The sequence below is a fragment of the Arvicola amphibius genome, chromosome 10 (assembly GCF_903992535.2).
Source record: "Arvicola amphibius chromosome 10, mArvAmp1.2, whole genome shotgun sequence".
Classification (NCBI taxonomy): domain Eukaryota; kingdom Metazoa; phylum Chordata; class Mammalia; order Rodentia; family Cricetidae; genus Arvicola; species Arvicola amphibius.
The window spans coordinates 96,998,513-97,016,288 of NC_052056.1; the positions used below are offsets into that span (position 1 = coordinate 96,998,513).

At 41.0% G+C, this 17,776-nt stretch overlaps 1 protein-coding gene and 1 long non-coding RNA gene across 4 annotated transcripts; both read right to left on the minus strand.

Moving 5' to 3' along the window:
* Positions 1-247: 247 nt before the first annotated feature.
* On the minus strand, positions 248-12,562 carry LOC119824439 (zinc finger protein 39-like). 3 transcript variants are annotated; one of them, XM_038344567.1, is made up of 7 exons: positions 12,434-12,562; positions 9,827-9,953; positions 9,252-9,341; positions 4,515-4,641; positions 4,321-4,404; positions 3,054-3,149; positions 248-1,976 (listed from the first exon to the last, which is right to left on the minus strand). In XM_038344567.1, the coding sequence occupies exons 3-7, from the start codon at positions 9,270-9,272 to the stop codon at positions 394-396; spliced, it is 1,911 nt and encodes a 636-aa protein (XP_038200495.1). In that variant the 5' UTR covers positions 9,273-9,341; positions 9,827-9,953; positions 12,434-12,562; the 3' UTR covers positions 248-393. The 3 variants fall into 3 exon arrangements, with proteins under 3 accessions (XP_038200495.1, XP_038200494.1, XP_038200496.1); XM_038344566.1 differs by having other exon boundaries at positions 9,252-9,347; XM_038344568.1 differs by lacking the exon at positions 3,054-3,149 and having other exon boundaries at positions 9,252-9,347.
* Positions 12,563-15,591: 3,029 nt separating this feature from the next.
* LOC119824452 lies at positions 15,592-17,634 on the minus strand. Its single transcript, XR_005287096.1, has 3 exons — positions 17,564-17,634; positions 17,351-17,424; positions 15,592-15,857 (listed from the first exon to the last, which is right to left on the minus strand). It is a non-coding gene; the product is annotated as an uncharacterized LOC119824452 (long non-coding RNA).
* Positions 17,635-17,776: the final 142 nt, after the last annotated feature.

The following is a 17,776-nucleotide window of genomic DNA, read 5'->3' on the forward strand; positions in this document are numbered from 1 at the left end:
TCTATTCAGAGTTGGGGACAATTCTTCACCATCATTGGTTTCACATCAAGTTCTGATAGTATGTTAGAACCTTAGGTAGAAAACTTGGCCCTATTTTCTTTAAGTCATGGTGTCATCCTCTGCTGTCAAAGTACAAGTGACCCCCTACCATAAACATATTATGTTGGGTTAAAAGCAATCACTAATGTACCAGCTAAATTACTTGCCACAGTCAATTGTGAGTTCAGTTTAAAAAAAAAAGCATAAATCAAGGTTTTTCCTTCACTGTTTATTTATAAGGTTTAATCTCTCATGTGGGTACTCCTATATACAGTAAGATCTGTTATGTGGGTAAATGTTTCCCAATGTTCTTTACATTCACAGGTCCCCTTACCTGTAAGAAGTGTTAGATGTTTAAGTAAAGTTTGTTTTATGGTGCAAGGCTTTCTTGCATTCTTCGTGTTCATAGTACATTGTCTGATGCTGCAAAGTGTTACTCAGCAAAGATTTGTTGCATTGTTTGCATTCACAGGCTTTCTCCATGGTATGAATCTTCTGATGCCTTCTAAGGTTTGACTTATCATAGAAAGATTTCCTACATTCCTTACATTCATAGGGTTTCTCACCTGTATGAGTCCTCTGATGTACAGTGAGGTGTGAAGTGCAGTAAAAAGCTTTCTCACACAACTGGCATTCATAGGGTTTGTCACCTGTGTGAGTTCTCTGGTGTCGAGTCAGGCCTGACTTCCGGTAGAATGTCTTCATACACTGCTTGCATTCATAGGGTTTCTCACCAGTATGAGTTCTCCAATGATGACTGAAACTCGACTTACAGATAAACGACTTCCTGCACACGGTACATTCATAGGGTTTCTCGCCTGTGTGAGTCCTCTGATGTACCGTTAAGTAGGACTTGGTGGAGAAGGCTTTCCCACATTCCGTACATTCGTAGGGCTTCTCGCCTGTATGAATTCTCTGATGTAGAGTGAGTTGGGGCTTTTGGCAGAAAGCTTTCCCACATTCCTTACATTCGTACGGCTTCTCGCCTGTATGAATTCTCTGATGGTCAGTGAGCTCTGACTTACGATAGAAAGCCTTCCTGCATTCTAGACATATATATGGTCTCTCGCCTGTATGAACTCTCTGATGCTGAGTGAGGTGTGACTTTTGGCAGAAAGCTTTCCTACATTCATTACATTCATAGGGCTTCTCACCGGTGTGAGTGCTATGATGTCTGTTGAAGCTAGTTTTCCAATGAAAGCACTTTCCACATATTTTACATTCATAGGACTTTTTCCCTCTGTGGATTTTCTGACGGAGATTCACTTCTGACTGCTGAGAAAACTCGTATTCCTCCTGGGCAAAGAGTTTTTCTCCTGCATGCTGTACCTTATGTTTTGGAAGGTATGATTCAGTAATGAAAGGGTTCTCAAAGTCACTACATTTGTAATGTTTCTCTCCAGGGCGTCTTTGCTCCTTTTCATCAAGGTCAGACTTGTTACACTTTATTTCTGATATATTACATTCAAAAGATTTTCCCCTTATCTGAGCCATCTCTTTGCCAATAAATGCTGTATCACCTAAAGATTTTGCATATTCACTGAATTTATGAGTCAGTAATAATGCTTTTGTGTTGAAGGATTTCCCTGGTATAAGACTCTGAAAATAACTTTGTGAATTTTCAGACTTGTATAGAGTAACATGCTCTGGATGTTTGATGGATTTTACAGTTCCATTCAGGTCATCTGGTTCAATTTCTAGCTCATCAGCATCACTATGAAAATAAACATTCTTCCACAGAATAAGCTTTCCAGGACTCATTCCTCGAGGGTTCTCACTCTTTCTATTCTGATTTGAAACATGGTTTGCACTCACATCGAAAGCCTTCCCTACTCCAGTCAAATCCTTTGATGTATCACTGTCGAGTGCAACTTGCCACACATGTCTTGCTTTGGCTTCTGGACAGAACTTGCCCAGGGCATTCAATTCCTGGAAATCTGAAATGACATTAAAGTAAATTTCTATGCACAAACTGGACTATCTTCCTTCCCACCACAAAGATAAACACTCCCCAAATTCCTATTATGCTTTAGCCATCTACTTGCTTCCTACTCATTTTATCAAAATAAAAAAACTAGAAAAATATTATATAGTATACCAAAATGATATCATTTTCCTTTGTCTAACTCAATGTCATATGTGACTTCTAAATTTAACATACATTAATTATACAAACTAAGGCATAGTATGTTATTTTTATATATGTACACAATTGAATACTTTTCGCACCCAAAGAGGTTTCCTTGTTTTGTTTCTATATATGTACACAAAGTACTCTGATAATATTCATGTCTATCTTTCTCTGCCCAGACCTATAGGCTCTCTTCCTCCTTCCACACACTCCTCAGTCTTGCTTTTTTAAGTTTACTTCATTCTAGGAAAATTAACACCTATCTTTTTTACTAGCCACTGATCATCCAAAACTGCATTCAACCACATTATTTGTTTCACTTCTTTTCTCTGACTATTGCTAGTTTTGATTTTTAAAATATACCCAAAAATATTTCCAATGTTATCTGTTCATTAGGGCTTGCTTTATGACGTCAAATTTGATTTGTTTTAGAGAAAGCTCAGATGTAAATCTCACAGCCACTGGATAGTATATACTGTAGATGTCTCTTTAGTTACACTGATGCACTCTGTTAACTATAAAGTTTCTGTTAAATCCTGTTCCTGAGTTAGTTATTTATGATAGTAGACTATTTTAATCACTCAACTCCAGTATTTATTTCACTCATGAAAGGGGATATTGTCTAGTTCAAATTTGTTATATTAATTAGTGGTATATTATACACTCCTGGAATACTGAAGTCACTCGCTATTGCTCTATCCAGAACTTCTGTCTTCCTTTGTGTCTAGAAATAATTTCTTATGGAACTCAGCACACCAATATTCAGTGCATAAACATTTGAAATAATTATGAAATAATTGTATTTTAAAGGATTGGTTTCTTTATGAATATTCAGTAAATTTCTTTATACCTTCTAAGCTAAATAATCATGAAGTTGGCTTACTCATGTGAGTAGAGCTACTGATGAGTCCCTTACATTGTTTAAGAAACATTGTTCTTATTTTAAATCCATATGCACTTCTGCCAGTGACAGGAAATGCTGCAGAGAGCAAACAAGATCTTAGTTTTTATTCTGTTCTAGTCATCTGCTTTAAAGTTTAAAATACTTAGATTTAGGATTCTTATTGGAAGATATACATTAAATCTTTATCTTAAAAAGTCGTCTGGTTTGCTAAATTAATAATAGTGATAACATGTCTATACCCTCTACAATCTGTGATTAATTGATTTCATGTCTATAGCATAGCTCAGTCTCAAAAACTGAATGAGTGCCCTCTCAAATGCCTCTCTCAAGTTGGAGTCTAGGTATAGCACTATAACTGATTTCTTCTCTAGTGCTAGTCTATTATGAAGAATTTACTTTAAGACAAGGAATGCTCAACTGGATTTAAGCCTTCTGAAAACTATTCGTTTCTCCTGTGTCTAGTTGTCCCTAAGGCTGACTACACACTCCAGGCTTCTCTTATGCTTACGGCTTTTGGTTTTCCTCTGCACAGGGAAATAGTGAGAGGCTATCTCCTCTTGGTGTGGTGTGGTACGATGTGGTGTGGTATCAGGTGTGGTGTGGTGTGGTGTGTGTGTGTGCATGCTCACATATTATACTTTTGCTTTTCAGCTGCCCAGGAGACTTGGAATATTTTCTCCTTTTACCATATCTCTCTTTATTTCAGAGAATCCTAAAACATTTTTAATCTACAGCTTTACTATGGAGCATTCTGATGCTATTCATGCAAATTCCACCTGTAACTGCCAAATAACTGATTAAATAGTAGCCTTAAGCTACTCATTTTTAATTTGTAACTCTGTTATTTAATATTCATGACTATTATCAAGTCTGTTAGTCACCTATATATTATGTAGCAAACTTGGAAAATACTCATCTCATAGTTAAATTACCTCAATAAACATAAATGCAAAGCTACTTCCTTACAACTCAGTTTATTAGACTTTTCCTAAATTAGCACTATAAATGTTCTTTCTCCAAGATCCACATAAGATTTATAGTAAGTTTAAAAACAACATAGGATTTATAATTGGTCTAAAAAAAACAGTTCAGTAACAACAACAAAAACAGTCTTCTTTGGAGAGTGTATTAGACAAATGTCTAATATACAAGATTAGCCATTTTTAGGGCTGGGGTGGGTAAATTTGGTGACCATATCTGATTAGTTCTCATCATCCTAATCTCTAAATATTTTGCACTGATGTACCTGGGATGCTCTGGTCTGAGGCTTCTCCTACAATCCATGATTGCTCCAAATTGAAGATCAACTCAGGTTTGGTCTTGCAGTGCCCTGTAAATGGGAAATGTTAAATTACTAAGTCAGGCAGAGAGAAAAAAAGAAAATATCTTCATTTCAGGAGACATCAATGATAAAGAGTTTACATTCCATTCTTCACTCACCCAAGAACAGCAAGTTGCTGTAGTTCTCCAGCATCACATCCCTGTAGAGGGTCCTCTGACCTTCACTCAGCTCCTCCCATTCCTGGCACGTGAATTCCACAGCTATATCCTCAAATGACACCAACCCCTGTAATGACACATTTCTCTTCAGCCTAGGAGCTCATCCTTCTATATGGGTATCTGTCTAACATAACACAAAACTTACCTAAACATGAATTTAATATAATTCAAGAATATGTAATTACCCAGTTTCCCTTATGGATGCTGAATAATCTTTTTTAGTAGAAAGAATAGAATTAATAAAATTCTTAGGAAAGAACATGATATAGTTCAAAGACACAAGTACAAACACATTGTTGATGTGTACAAAAAGTTAATGTTCATGTACAACAGAATGATGAAGTAGAAAACATTTGTTACTTACATACAGCAGAATTCATAAATGTTTACATGGATGTGTTCTCACGAACAAGAAGCAACAGAAGTCCAGTTATGATAGCACAAAGGACACAAGACAAGCTAACAGAACCACACAGAATACCATATCTGTGAATTCTCATGTTGTGATAAGTGAAAATACCAGTAAATGTTCAAATCATTTATTATCCAATGATTTTGCACTTAAGTAATTCTAGAAGTTTAATTTCATGGATTTGTTAGTAGTTCATTACATACATAAATAACTGTTCAGAGGCTGGCAAAATGGCTAAGCAGTTAAGAGCACTGGCTGTTCTCCCAGTGGACCAAAATTTGATTCCCACATTCTGGTCACAGTCATCTAGAATTCCAATTCAGAGGATCAAAAGATGTTTAAGGGCACAAGCACACTCCTGTCACATAGACATGCAGACAAAATGTCCACACACCAATATACATAAAACTTTTAAAAATTAAACCTGCTATAAAAATAATTGCAGTTATGGTCATTCTTGTATTTTTTTTACTAATTCAAAAAAACTGCTAGGGTCCACAAAAAAGTGACTATTTTACCCATTTCCTAAATCAAAAGGTATTTTTTTAAAAAAGGCTTGGGGTTCCATAAATTATGTAAATTACATGAGCCAACTGACCATCTACATCACTAACTCTGACCTCTGATTTATAGGCAATTGATGGTTACAAGGAGAGGCATTCACAAGGCGCCAAACATTCTCAAAGATTTATAGACATCTAGCAGAAAGTCATTCCCTTCAATTTTGTAACTGCTTAATATTACCCATGTGCCTATTAAGTAACTCTAACTAAGCTCACTGGTTCACCAGGACTTAAGTGGAATAGTTTTTTTCACCTGTCATTGGTGTTTTTAAGGGTGAATGGAAATTTGATGTCTTCCCAAGAAATATTCACACAACTAGAGGGTTAACTTTTGTGCTCAATCACAAAAGTATTCAGCACTCTATAATGAGTACTGGAAAATCTAACAAAACATAAGAGCGAGCATCATCTTTACAACATCTACCTAAATCCCAAGCGAACTCCCTAGACATTATTCCAAATAGGAGGATTCAATAAACACTCTACAGAAATGGCACAAGGGCTGGGATGTGGGTCAGTGGCAGAGGGCTTTCCTAGCACACAGCTTCCTGGTTTCAATATCCAGCAATGCCTAAATAAACTGCACAAGAAACCATTTTAATTGCTTTCTATGCTTCGATAAAACATTGAACAAAAGCAGCTGTGGGAAAAAGAATTTACAACATCTTTCAAGTTAGATAGAGCCTATCATCAAGGGATGCCAAGCCAAGAAAGAGCTCAAGCAGGAACCACAGAGGAAGGAAGTTTACTGACTCGCTCCCTCTGGCTTACTCAGCTGCCTTCCTTACACAGCGCAGGCCCACCTGCCCATGAAGGCACCACTCACAGCGAGCTGGGAGCCCTACATCAATCAGCAATCAAGAAAATTCCCAACAGACATGACCACAGGTCAATTTAATGGAGGCAATTTTTCAATTAAAATTCCCTCTTCCTAGGTATGTCAAACTGACAAGCAAGATTAGTCATCACAGAAAATGTTTACATATAAGAATATGTTCAGACAATAACAAAATACTGAATTAAAGGTACCTACTTTAGTAACAAAAACAACTTCTCAGATAATAAAACTAAGATTATAAAAAAAAAAACTAAACACTACATTCACGGATGTAAAATTATCACAAAAATACAATAACTAGATAATGTCTTTATTGCAATATCATTAATTTTCCTTAGGTCTGTTGATTTCAATGTTGTTATAAAAAATTTATACACTGGCAAGATGGTAAAGATGTCCATTAAAAAATCTGATGACCTGGGTTCAATCCTTAGGCTCCATATGAAGATCAAACTCTCAAAAGTTGTTCTCTGATCTCCAGGTACATGCCAAATAATAATAATAATGATGATAATGATAATGATAATAATAATAATAATAATAAACAATTCTTGAAAAAAATCAACACAAAAATAGCAAGAGTAGTACAGGTTAAATTCCCGTGCTTCCAAATCTAATTCTTCCCCCTGCATTAGTTGCTATGGGTTACAATAAAAACTTATAGATAATGGGTGAAAGATAATTGTTTTCACAGTTGTGTCAGTTAATAGCAAAGACTGCAGGTGGTTCTGTACCTGATAAACTCTCCTTTCCTGATAACCACGTGACAGCCCAATCAGAATGTCTTTCCATGCAAAAAAACTAAATACTTCTCCCTTCTTTTAATTTCTTCAGGGGGATGCCTTAAATAATGCTCTTACACTGTGCTAACACCCAGCCCTTCCTCTTCTTTTGGATAAGGAAGTTCAGCTGTATTGTGTTAGCATCTCACACACATTTGCTCATTTAATGCTAATTACCTCCGATAAGCCCTATCTGCAGATACAGTTGGCATGTGGATTTGGATACAGGCTTCAATAGAGAAGTTCTGGGGCAAGGATAAACACTTCATCCATAGCCCTGACTGCCATGCCTTTATCCAAGTGAGATACTGAAAAAACACAACATTCACATAAGCCAACTTGGTGCCTCCCTTTGCTGTCTGGGCTCCCTCTACACTGTGAATGCAAGTGATGTACAGTCTTCTGAGAAGCTGGAGGAGCCACATGGAAGGTATGCACAGTATTCTAAGCAGAAGTCAGAGGTGTCACCCACAAGTTCACATTTTCCCTTTGGCGTGAGGCTAAGAATGTACCACACAGAGATTTAAATAAATCTTCTTCCTCTTTAAGAGAAGTAAACACTCTTATGCTGTTGATGGATAGGTTAGTATGAGTAGAAAAAAAAAAAAACCTTCCTGGAAAATTAATCATCATTATAAACATCACCAGAAATAACAAGCAGTGTAAGGATGCTGTTATAAACTGTCTTAAATGCTAACTAAAACTGAACAAACTCTAAATAAAAAATGACACTTAGTCCCTACCAGTGATGTAACTTAAGTTACATTTTACTTATATTATTTAGGATAACAATGTAATACGAGGCTTACCACAGGGAAATAAACATAAACAACAATAGTATATTTCAGGTACCAGCCATCGCGTTTGGAGACTAATACACAGTTACAAATGGAGATTACACACATGCCAGTTGATATGCATAGAAGAAAGGAGCAAGGAACCAGCAGACATCTAAGAACATGCAGTACTAAAATCTAAACATGTTTCCATCTCATCTTTATGCTTTAAAATAGTTTAAAAATTGCCTCCTCTAGTTCAGGCAGAAAACAAATGGAAAAAAAAAAATGCTCTGTGGGCTAGGAATGTAGCTCAGTTCCACAGCAGTCAGCTAGCATTTGTGAATTCCAAGTTTAACACAGTTTTTAAACCCTTTTTTAAAAAAAGTCAAGTAAGAAAGAAGAATGAAACAGATTGAAAATTGGGATTTTTGGGGGTCAGATGGAGGACTACAAGCTGTCTACAGGTGACTCCAAGAACGAGATGACCAGAGTAACAAAAGACAGACTTTCTTCTGAACAGAGGGGAGAACACCGAGAAACACGAGAGGAGAGTGGAAGCTGAAATGCAGTGAGAAGTAGAAGCAACCCAGAGAGGAGAGCAAAGTCTTCTTGGGGGAAACAGACTGGCAGCGGCTGCCTACACAAGAAGTGGCCCACTGCAATCCACCACGGAGGAGGCAGCACTCACAAGGTCCCATCGTTCCTCAAGGAGTGTGGACAGCTAATGAATGCTGAGTACTCCTTAGTGGTGTTGCCACGGACTCAACTGCCCTTGCAACCAATCATCCCCTACCTGCACTCATGCCAGCAACCCTCCTTAAATGCAGAGGGCTATTAAAAACTTCAGTACAGAAAAGGAAGAGAAAGGCTTATTGGGAAGAAATGTTCAGGGGGATGTTCAAAAGGATAATGGGGGATTGATCAAAGTATAATATGAAATTCTGAAATAATTTTTAAAGCTGTATCGATTATGTTAAAAGTCAAATTCGTGATAGTTAGAATGTTTGTAATCATCTGAGAACAGAACACAATACCCCCTGTGCCCACAGATGGTCCGGCCTGCTGCCCTGAAGTTGGTAGGGAACTAAAGGCACAGAGAGAGCTCCAATAGGAGCTGAAGTCACCTTGCAGGAATGAGACAGGCCACCTGGGTCCCAAGTACCAGCCCATCACCCACCCCACAGAAAGAGGGGACCTGGGGCTCAGACACCCAGTATAGGGTTCCCAGCCTATTGATTCCAGAGCCACAAACAATTCCCACCAATTACAGTCCCTGGTATAAGACGCTGGCCCGCACACTCACCATTTCTGGCTTCCAGGGCATCGAGCGTCCTCCCTATGGAACTCCCCACACCAGCACGTCACAGGGCAACAGGGTCTACAGCACAGCCACCTAGACCTCCAGAGTAGAGGAGACTGAGCCTAGGGACGCATAAGGTCCTACCAAGACTGGGAAAGCCTGCCCCCTACTGTTATCTGTCTGACTAGACATTCCTCAACCCAACGCCTTCGGTTGTACAGGAGGGGCTGCCTCTCTAGGTTCCTAAGTAACAGGAGAGTCACCAACCCATAAATGGAAAAAGCCAGCATAACAGGTATGGTGAGTTGAACACCAATCATGTGTTTACACGTCTACATGTATTTCCGTGTGACCTAACAGTATCTTTCAGTAAGAGGAAATCGGTACCTATAAATCATCTATTGTTTTGCCAATATAAGCAAGGTGTCATTAATTTTTGGAATCCTATCTATCATAAGGGGTGATAATTATTTGCACTAGATAACAAGCCCCTTAAAATACTATTACATACAGTATGATTGGGCTGGCCCGTAATTTAGGCTAGGATCAGGTGGGCTCTTTTTGGTAAGTTCACCTACCTGATGGTTGAAGAGGCAGCTGAGCGTCAGAGAGTGACTTGACTGTCATTTGGAGCATCTTGATTCTCCTCGATTCTCAACCACCAGTGCCCTACTGTGGCCTTCCTCTCAGGGAGATGGGAGAGATCTGAAAGAAAGGATGAATGTATTCCAAGGCCTTTGCAGTGCAGGTACCAAACACAGCTTCACAAGCAATGTGCCAAAAAGGGAACCCTGAATCCAAGGTTCAGGAAATAACTCCCTTTCGATGGGACTGTCCTGGTTACAAATCTGGAGAACTAATGGCGACTTGCTGACATTCTGACACTCAGTATCATTCGGCCGCTCCTTGCAGATGAAGTTTCTGCACCTGTTCCATGTCAAGGAACTTCTCCCTACAAGTACTAAACAGCTGACCTAACTAACTGGACTCTTGAGTTACAGTAAAAAACGAGAACATTAAGGTAGAAGGAGGGCCTATAAGTGGTGCCTGAGGGGAGCAGGGGTAGTATGATTACGACACATTGTACTCATGTATGAAACGAAGAATTTAAAAAAAAAAAAAAAAAAGGTGTATGTTTTGGTTGTGAGTGTACCCTTCAATGGAGACATCTCTCAAGTCCTTAAAATACTCTTAAAAAAGAAAAAAGCCAATGTGATCCAGGACAAGATACAAACGCTGCCATGTGTCACCACCAGACAACATGACTCACGTTACTGACCTTGTCCTTTTCAGTCCTAGACAATGAACACGTACCCTAGTAGCAGAACTCAAGAAATAAAGGAGCAACTTACATTTCTGATTTCTGATCACAAGAGAAATTTGAAAACATGCCTAAAACAAACAGGTGTGCCAATCACTTGCACCATTTTTAGTACTTGCAAGTAATTTATGATTTCCTGTACAGATAAAAACAAATCACTGTGCCTGGAACATCCTATTGTGAAGGTGCCCTGAAGACATGATTAGAGAAAGCATTTCCTCCTGTTGGAATTTGGAGAAAGACACAGCTAATATCCTGAATTTGGTCTTTGATTTTTTTTTTCACTAGGCAAAGCTGTGTTCAAACACTTGAAACAGATACAGCAATGAAGCAAATACACACGGCACACTGAGAAAGTTTCTAGGACCCTGAACTCCCTCCCATTCCTAACCCCCCAGAAAGACTTAAAATCCTCAAAATTAAAGCCGCAATGGGCCAGTGCACTGGAATGGCTGCACGGGCCCACCTAGAAGTCAGTGCTCTTTCATGCTTTCCAGTAGTATGCGATGTGAGAGGAAGGCCAAACCTATTGCTTTTTAAACCATTATCTTTTGTTGACTAATCTGTAAGCTGGTCTTGAGGTAATATAGAAATCTTGGCGCCAGAGACATGGCTCAGCACTTTATAATACTTGCTGGTCTTCCAGAGGACCCAAGTTCAGTTCCCAGCATCGATGTCAGGCAGCTCACAACAACTTGTAAGCCCAGCTCCAGGATATCCAATGCCTCTTCTGGCCTCTGAGGCACCTGCATGCTAATGGCATACACTCCCACAGAGACACACATATACATATAAACAAAATAAATGTACTGCTAAGTTGTGTTTCTGTCTTAGTTATTCACGTAGGTTACCTAATCAGTATCATTTGCTCAACTCTGCAATTACTTTGTCCCTGACTGAACCCAACACCAGATGTGTCCTAGCCTGCATAAGGTAGTTTTCCCCTAGCTTCAGTGAGCATGATGAGCACCACACGAGGGAAAGTGTCATCCAAACTAAAGCTATGACACTCACTAAATTCAAACACTGCAGTGCTTAGGGTTCGTCCAAGGGTGAGGACCTCAAAATACTACAACGGACCTCATGAGGACATGTGTGGTCATGGCCAGCACTAAAAGCTCCATTCTATTGTTATTCTCAGATACTTAGGTATGCAAAACGTTAACAGGTGTTACTTTTTGTTGCTGTAACCTGCAGGCTAAAACATTCACAAAGCATTCGTGTGAAACTCAGTAACGTTCTGCACAAAGTTCAGGAGTCAAATGACTTGTTTTCCTCTCTTTCCGTGTTATATTCACAGGAAAGTTTTATATAGTCTTTGAGAGATTATTTTTCTCTAGTCCTCTGGATTTTTTTTTTTTAAAAAAAAACCAATCATACAATAATGTATATGTGAAATGTACAATGGGGAACAGTTAACATAACGGAAACTGGAAGTTGGTGTTTGAGAACAGAGGAAGAGAGGTAAATCTGGGGCAAGTGCTCACGCGGAACAAGGAAGGGAGGAGCTGGTATTCGCGATTCTGGATTTGGGACTCCAAGGACCAAACCTTCCAGAAAATTAGAGGAAACAGGCGAAGTCACAGGAAGGGGTGGGGGTTTAAGCATCCGGTGGACGAGAGTTCGTCTCCAGGAAAAACCTCACAGAATAAGAAGAACAAAATCAAAGACAACCTGCAGGAGCCAGGCAGCCAGCACAGGGCTGCGCTCCTTGTGAGCGGGCCGCAGTCGCCACAGCGGAGGGACAGCCCCACAGCCCAGGGGACCTTGCACGGCCGCCCGCTCCGCCTGGCCGCGGACCCCGCTCCGCCGCAGCGCTTCCTGCTCGCGCACCGCCACCTCCGGGCGCCACACGCACACTCACCGGGTCCGCTTCTCGGGGCCGCGGGCGCCCTCCTACCATCGCCCCGCACCCACGGCGTCACCAAGGCCGCGCAGAAGCTCCCCGGGCAGCATACACACAGCCCAAGATGGCGACTCCTAGACAAAGGCCAGGCGGCCGCCAAAGCCCGCCCCCACCCTCTGCCTGTGTGTCTGATTGGGCATGTCTCAGCCCAGGGCTTTCGATTGGACAGGGCTTCGCGTCCTGCCCGCTGAGTGACAGTGGTTGGCGCCAACGCAGGGCTAAAGGAGTCCAGGATGACAGGTTCTTGACTGCAACCAATTTTAAGGCAGGGAGAGCTTGTGAAGCACAATATATTCCTGTAATTGGGCATTCGCGACTTACCCTCAGAACCTCATGTCTAATATCATATAAGCTTATGAATTATATATGTGTGTGTGTGTGTGTGTGTGTGTGTGTGTGTACACACATACTAGTCACAAATAGAAATAAGATGCCAGTTTTCAAAAGTCTGTAATATTAGGTTATGGAACCTATAGCTGATGCTTTAACAGAACTAGATTTCTCTCTCTCTCTCTCTCTCTCTCTCTCTCTCTCTCTCTCTCTCTCACACACACACACACACACACACACACACACACACGTATATAAGCAAAGCTCGCATTGTCACTGAGCCTGTCTCCATGACCTTTGGCAAGTAGGTTAAATGGTTTGCTCCAAAGAACTGAGTCTGGGTTATGCTCGAAGGTTGAATGTAAATGATCTTGGGAAGACCTCATTGCTTTTCCCTGGCATAACCAAGGACTACCTAGCAAGACTTAACTTTGTTTACAGTAAAGATGTCCTGTCTTCTTGAATCCTTATGAGCTAGATTTTTACTTTACTGCAACCCTATCAAGGCTACCTCAGAAATTACCTGCTGGTTAGTTTTTGGGGTGAATGTGTATGTGCTTATGAGTGTCAACATGCCCTGGTGTGCATATATAGAGGTCAGAGAACAACTTGAAGGAGTCGATTCTCACCTACCCTATGGGTCCTGGGGATTTGACTCAGCTTGTCAGGCCTAGAGGCCTGTGCCTTTACCAATTGAGCCCGCTCACTAGTCTCACCCACCCCCATACACTTTTTTAAGAAGTTACCCATTTTTTTTTTACATACACTATGTATTTTCATCATATTCGCTTGGGACTCTGCCCACTTCTTGATCCATCATCACCCAGCTGTAACAGGGATGCTGGCAGGTAGTTCCTGGGGTGGTTTTCTGAGCTCATTTCCTTGAACAGACAAAGAATTGAATATCTGGGAAGAGAGAAGACCAAGCCACAAGGAAAGTAAAAGTAACTGCTTTTTTTTCTTTAAGGGTGGGAGGAGCCACAAGCCTGGGTGGTTGCCCACTGCTCAGTGGACATTGGCTTTGGTATTTCATGGGGGTCCCTGAGTTCTCCCCTTCCCCCTACTGGTCCTGTTTAGATACCTATCCTTGCTTTCATTCCCCCTGATAATGTCTTCTAGGAACAAGAAGCCACCATCTCAAGGAGGCTGCCTTCTATTTCCCCGTCTGCCTATGTTCCTTTAACCCCACTTCCCCTAACCCCTTCCAATGCTGAGCTAGCCCTCTCCCATTCAAATTGTGCGGCCTGTATGCTCATGGATGTGGAGTCATCCACAGGAGGTGGTTGACCTAACGTGGTCCATACTCTTACTCTTAAAGAAAACTGATTCTCCCTCCCCCAGAAGCATTCGACTATAAATAGCTCCTCATCTAATGTTGGGAGAGGGTGGCTCCCATTCTGAAATGTCGACTGGCTTTATCTCTTACAGGCTTCTCCAGCTTCAGTGAGTTCGTGAGTGCATCCATATTGTCATGCCCACAGTATAATGTTCAGTATCTTTCTTTTTTTTTTTTGCAACAGGGTCTCACTATGTATCTGTGGCTGGAACTAGTTATGTAGACCCTGCTGGCCTCAAAATCAGGGAGCTCTGCCAGCCTCTGTCTTCGGAGAGCTAAGATTAAAGGTGTGTGTGACTGCACTGGGCAGTTTTAAGTTTGTATGAGATTGTTTTTTCCCAGCAAAGCCTTCAGCCGACACTTACCGATTAACACGAATCAGTGCACACAGTGGGTGCTTGGGAAACCGAGCTCAATCAGAAACAACATGAACAGTTGAATACAGCAGAGGATTGAAATTAAGTAGTTCAGTTAAGACTAGAAAGCCACAAAGCAGCGACAAATATTTTCATGCCAACTTAAAAAATCTGCAGGAGCTAGAGAGATGGCTCAGCAGGTAAGAGCATTTTGCTGCTCTTGTAGAAGACGAGGGTTAAGTTTCCATACCCACATCAGACAGCTCACAACCACCCCAAACTCTAGTTGCCGTAGATCTAATGCCTTCTTCTGATACAGGCCCAGTGGTGCACACCTTTTGATTCCAGCACTCGGGAGGCAGAGGCAAGCCTATCTCTGTGAATTCAAGTTCAGCCTGACCCATGCAGAGAGATCCAGGACAGAGAGAGACCCTGTCTTAAGTAAAACCCAAAACACAAAGAATATCCTATCCTTCTGACCTCTGCAAGTACAAACACATACATGGCATATACTCACATAGATACAGACTAATTAAAATAAATAAAACAAATAAATGCTTTATAAGTAAACATAATGAGAATTTGGAACAATATCAACCGAGGAAGCTATCGAAGATCTAAAAGAAACAAAAACACGAGTCTTATGTCTGAGTGAAGGTGTTTGCATTTGGAGTCCCCTGAGTCCAGTTGTTAAACAGTTGGGACTTTTGGTCTATTAGGGATATAATATATTAATATATATTTATATATACATACATATAATATGTGTGTGTGTGTGTGTTTGTATTGTGTAGGTACTCTCACCTGTGAGTACATGGAAAAGCTAGAGGTTGATTACAAGCGTCTTCCTCTATCATTCTCCACCTTTTTCTTTCTGGGCATTGTGGTAGTTTGAATAGGAACGTCCCCCAAAGGGTCACATATTTGAATGCCTGGTCATTAGGAAGTGGTGCTACTTGAGAGATTAAGACGAGGAGGTAAGGCCTTGTCGGAGTAAGTGTGGCCTAGATGAAGGAAGCATATCACTGGGAGTGGGCTTTGGGGTGTCAAAAGCCCAAGTGAGGCCCAGTGGCTCTCTCTTCCTGCTGACTGTGGATTGGATATAAAACTCTCAACCTCCTTTCGAGCACCATGTCTGCTGGCATGCCACCACTCTTCCCGCCAGGCTAATAATGGACTCACCCTCTGAAACTGTAAACCAGTCCCAATATAAAGCCATGGTGTCTCTTCACAGCAACAGAACGCTGGCCAAGTCAAATTATCATGTGCTACCTTAAGCGTATTGAAAGCAGATTTGAGGGGTAAGGAAGTCCTCCCTTCTCCAAAACTCCTTATTCTGAGACAGGCTGGCTCCCGGGCTCTGTAACAAGGACAGCAAAAACATGGCAAGCATGCTAGATTATTAAACATAGTGCATCATTCAGAAACGCTGAAAGCTAAACCACTTCCAACAAACTTCACTATGGTTCATTCCACGGTTGTAAAAATGCTTGCAGTAGGAAAGAGAGGCTGGGGCTCATTTGAGGAGACAAAGATCTAGATCAGGAACCCCAGTAAATCCCCTCGCCAATGTTTGCTGCCTGTTTGTAAACACAATTTTTAGTGTTGTTACTTTGGACCTCCCTCCTCCTCCCTGTGTTTATTTATTTATTTTATGTGTATTCATTTATGTGTCTGTGTAAGTGTATGCATACGTGTACATACAGGCGCCCTGGAGGCTAGAAGAGGGTATAGGACCCCTTAGGATTGAAGTTACAGGTGTTCTTGAGCCACCTGTGTGGGTGCTGGATTCGAACTGTGGTCCTTGGGATGGCACGTCAAGGGCTAAGCCATTTCTCCAGCCTGTTTGCTTCTCACTCAGACCCCTTCAGTTGTCCTTGCTGGTTATTATAAACTCCCACTTTAAAGATGTTTTTGCTATCTACCTTCTGCTTCTCTTGATCAGCTCCATGCAATTTATCTTTTATTATTTTTTTCTGCTTCCCGTATGCTCAAGAAGCACACTTATTCACAACCAGAAGTATGGCTTCCACAGATCATTCCTTGGACTATAAATAAAAGCAGGTTGCCAGGACTGAATGACATGTTGCTTACAAGTTACCTGGCTAACAATAGGTTTCATGTTAAACACCGATTTCCCTTTCCTTTCGTTAGATGTTGTTGAGTTCACAGAAATATGATACTGTTCCAGAAATCACACAATATCCCACATCAAGGAAGGAAGCAATACCCACAGCTTGATCATTAGAACAAAGAGCAAAATTGGAAGGTTATCTTTTGTTAAACTCTACAGACCAAGGCTGTAGATAGATATAAAGACATAACATTTTCTCCTCTCACGACTCCACAATCCCTGCCTGCCTCTGTCCAATCTCTGGAAGAATAGGCCTGTCTTCAACAGCTGTTGGGAAGCAGTGGTTTACTTTTGGGCAGTTCTGATTGAAGTTCTCTGCTCTCTTTTAGGCTGCTCTGGTTCTCCTCTCTGGGCTTCAGAAGAAATACCAATAGGAACTTCTATTCCCTCCCCTTTGGTATAACAGTTCCTTCTACTTCCTGAGATCAGGAGAGTCGCAGCTCTCAAAAGGATGTTGTAGCTGTTCTAAACTGAGATGAGATACAACCTTAAAACATTTGCTGAGTTTGGAAGATTTTTTTTGTCCCAACAGAACAAAAGTGGCCAATTTTACACTGATAAGATTATAAAAATATGTTTAAGTGCATTGGGCCATTACCATCCGTTTCATGGGTTGTAGTTCTTTGTTTTGAGACAGGGTCTACATATGCATTCCAGGATGGCATAAAACTCATCTTGTAGCCAAACTGGATTTGAGATTGCAATTTCCCGGCCTTTACCTTGCAAGTTCTAAAAGTACATACAGGCGTGTGCCACCAAAATTGACTTCGCTTGTTTCTTTCCAATTTTTAGTCTGAATACAAAAAAAAAAAAAAAAATGCATTAGATAGCTCTTTCTATTTTGAAGACCAAGTTAATGAGAATAGAGTTCAGAAAATTTGAAACTTTGAAAACTGATATCTTCTTCCCGTTTGTGACTAATACACACATACCTGACAGGAGCCAGAGTCCCCAGCAGCTGTACCTGAGACCCTGTCATCCTAGGCTCCTTTAACCGTGCGTTGGCGACAACTACTGTCACTCAGTGGGCAGGACCTGAAGCCCTGCCCAATCGAAAGCCGTGGGCTGAGGCATGTCCAATCAGACACACAGACGGTGGACGGGGGCGGGCTCTGCCTGTCACCAGGCCTTTGTCTGGGACCCTC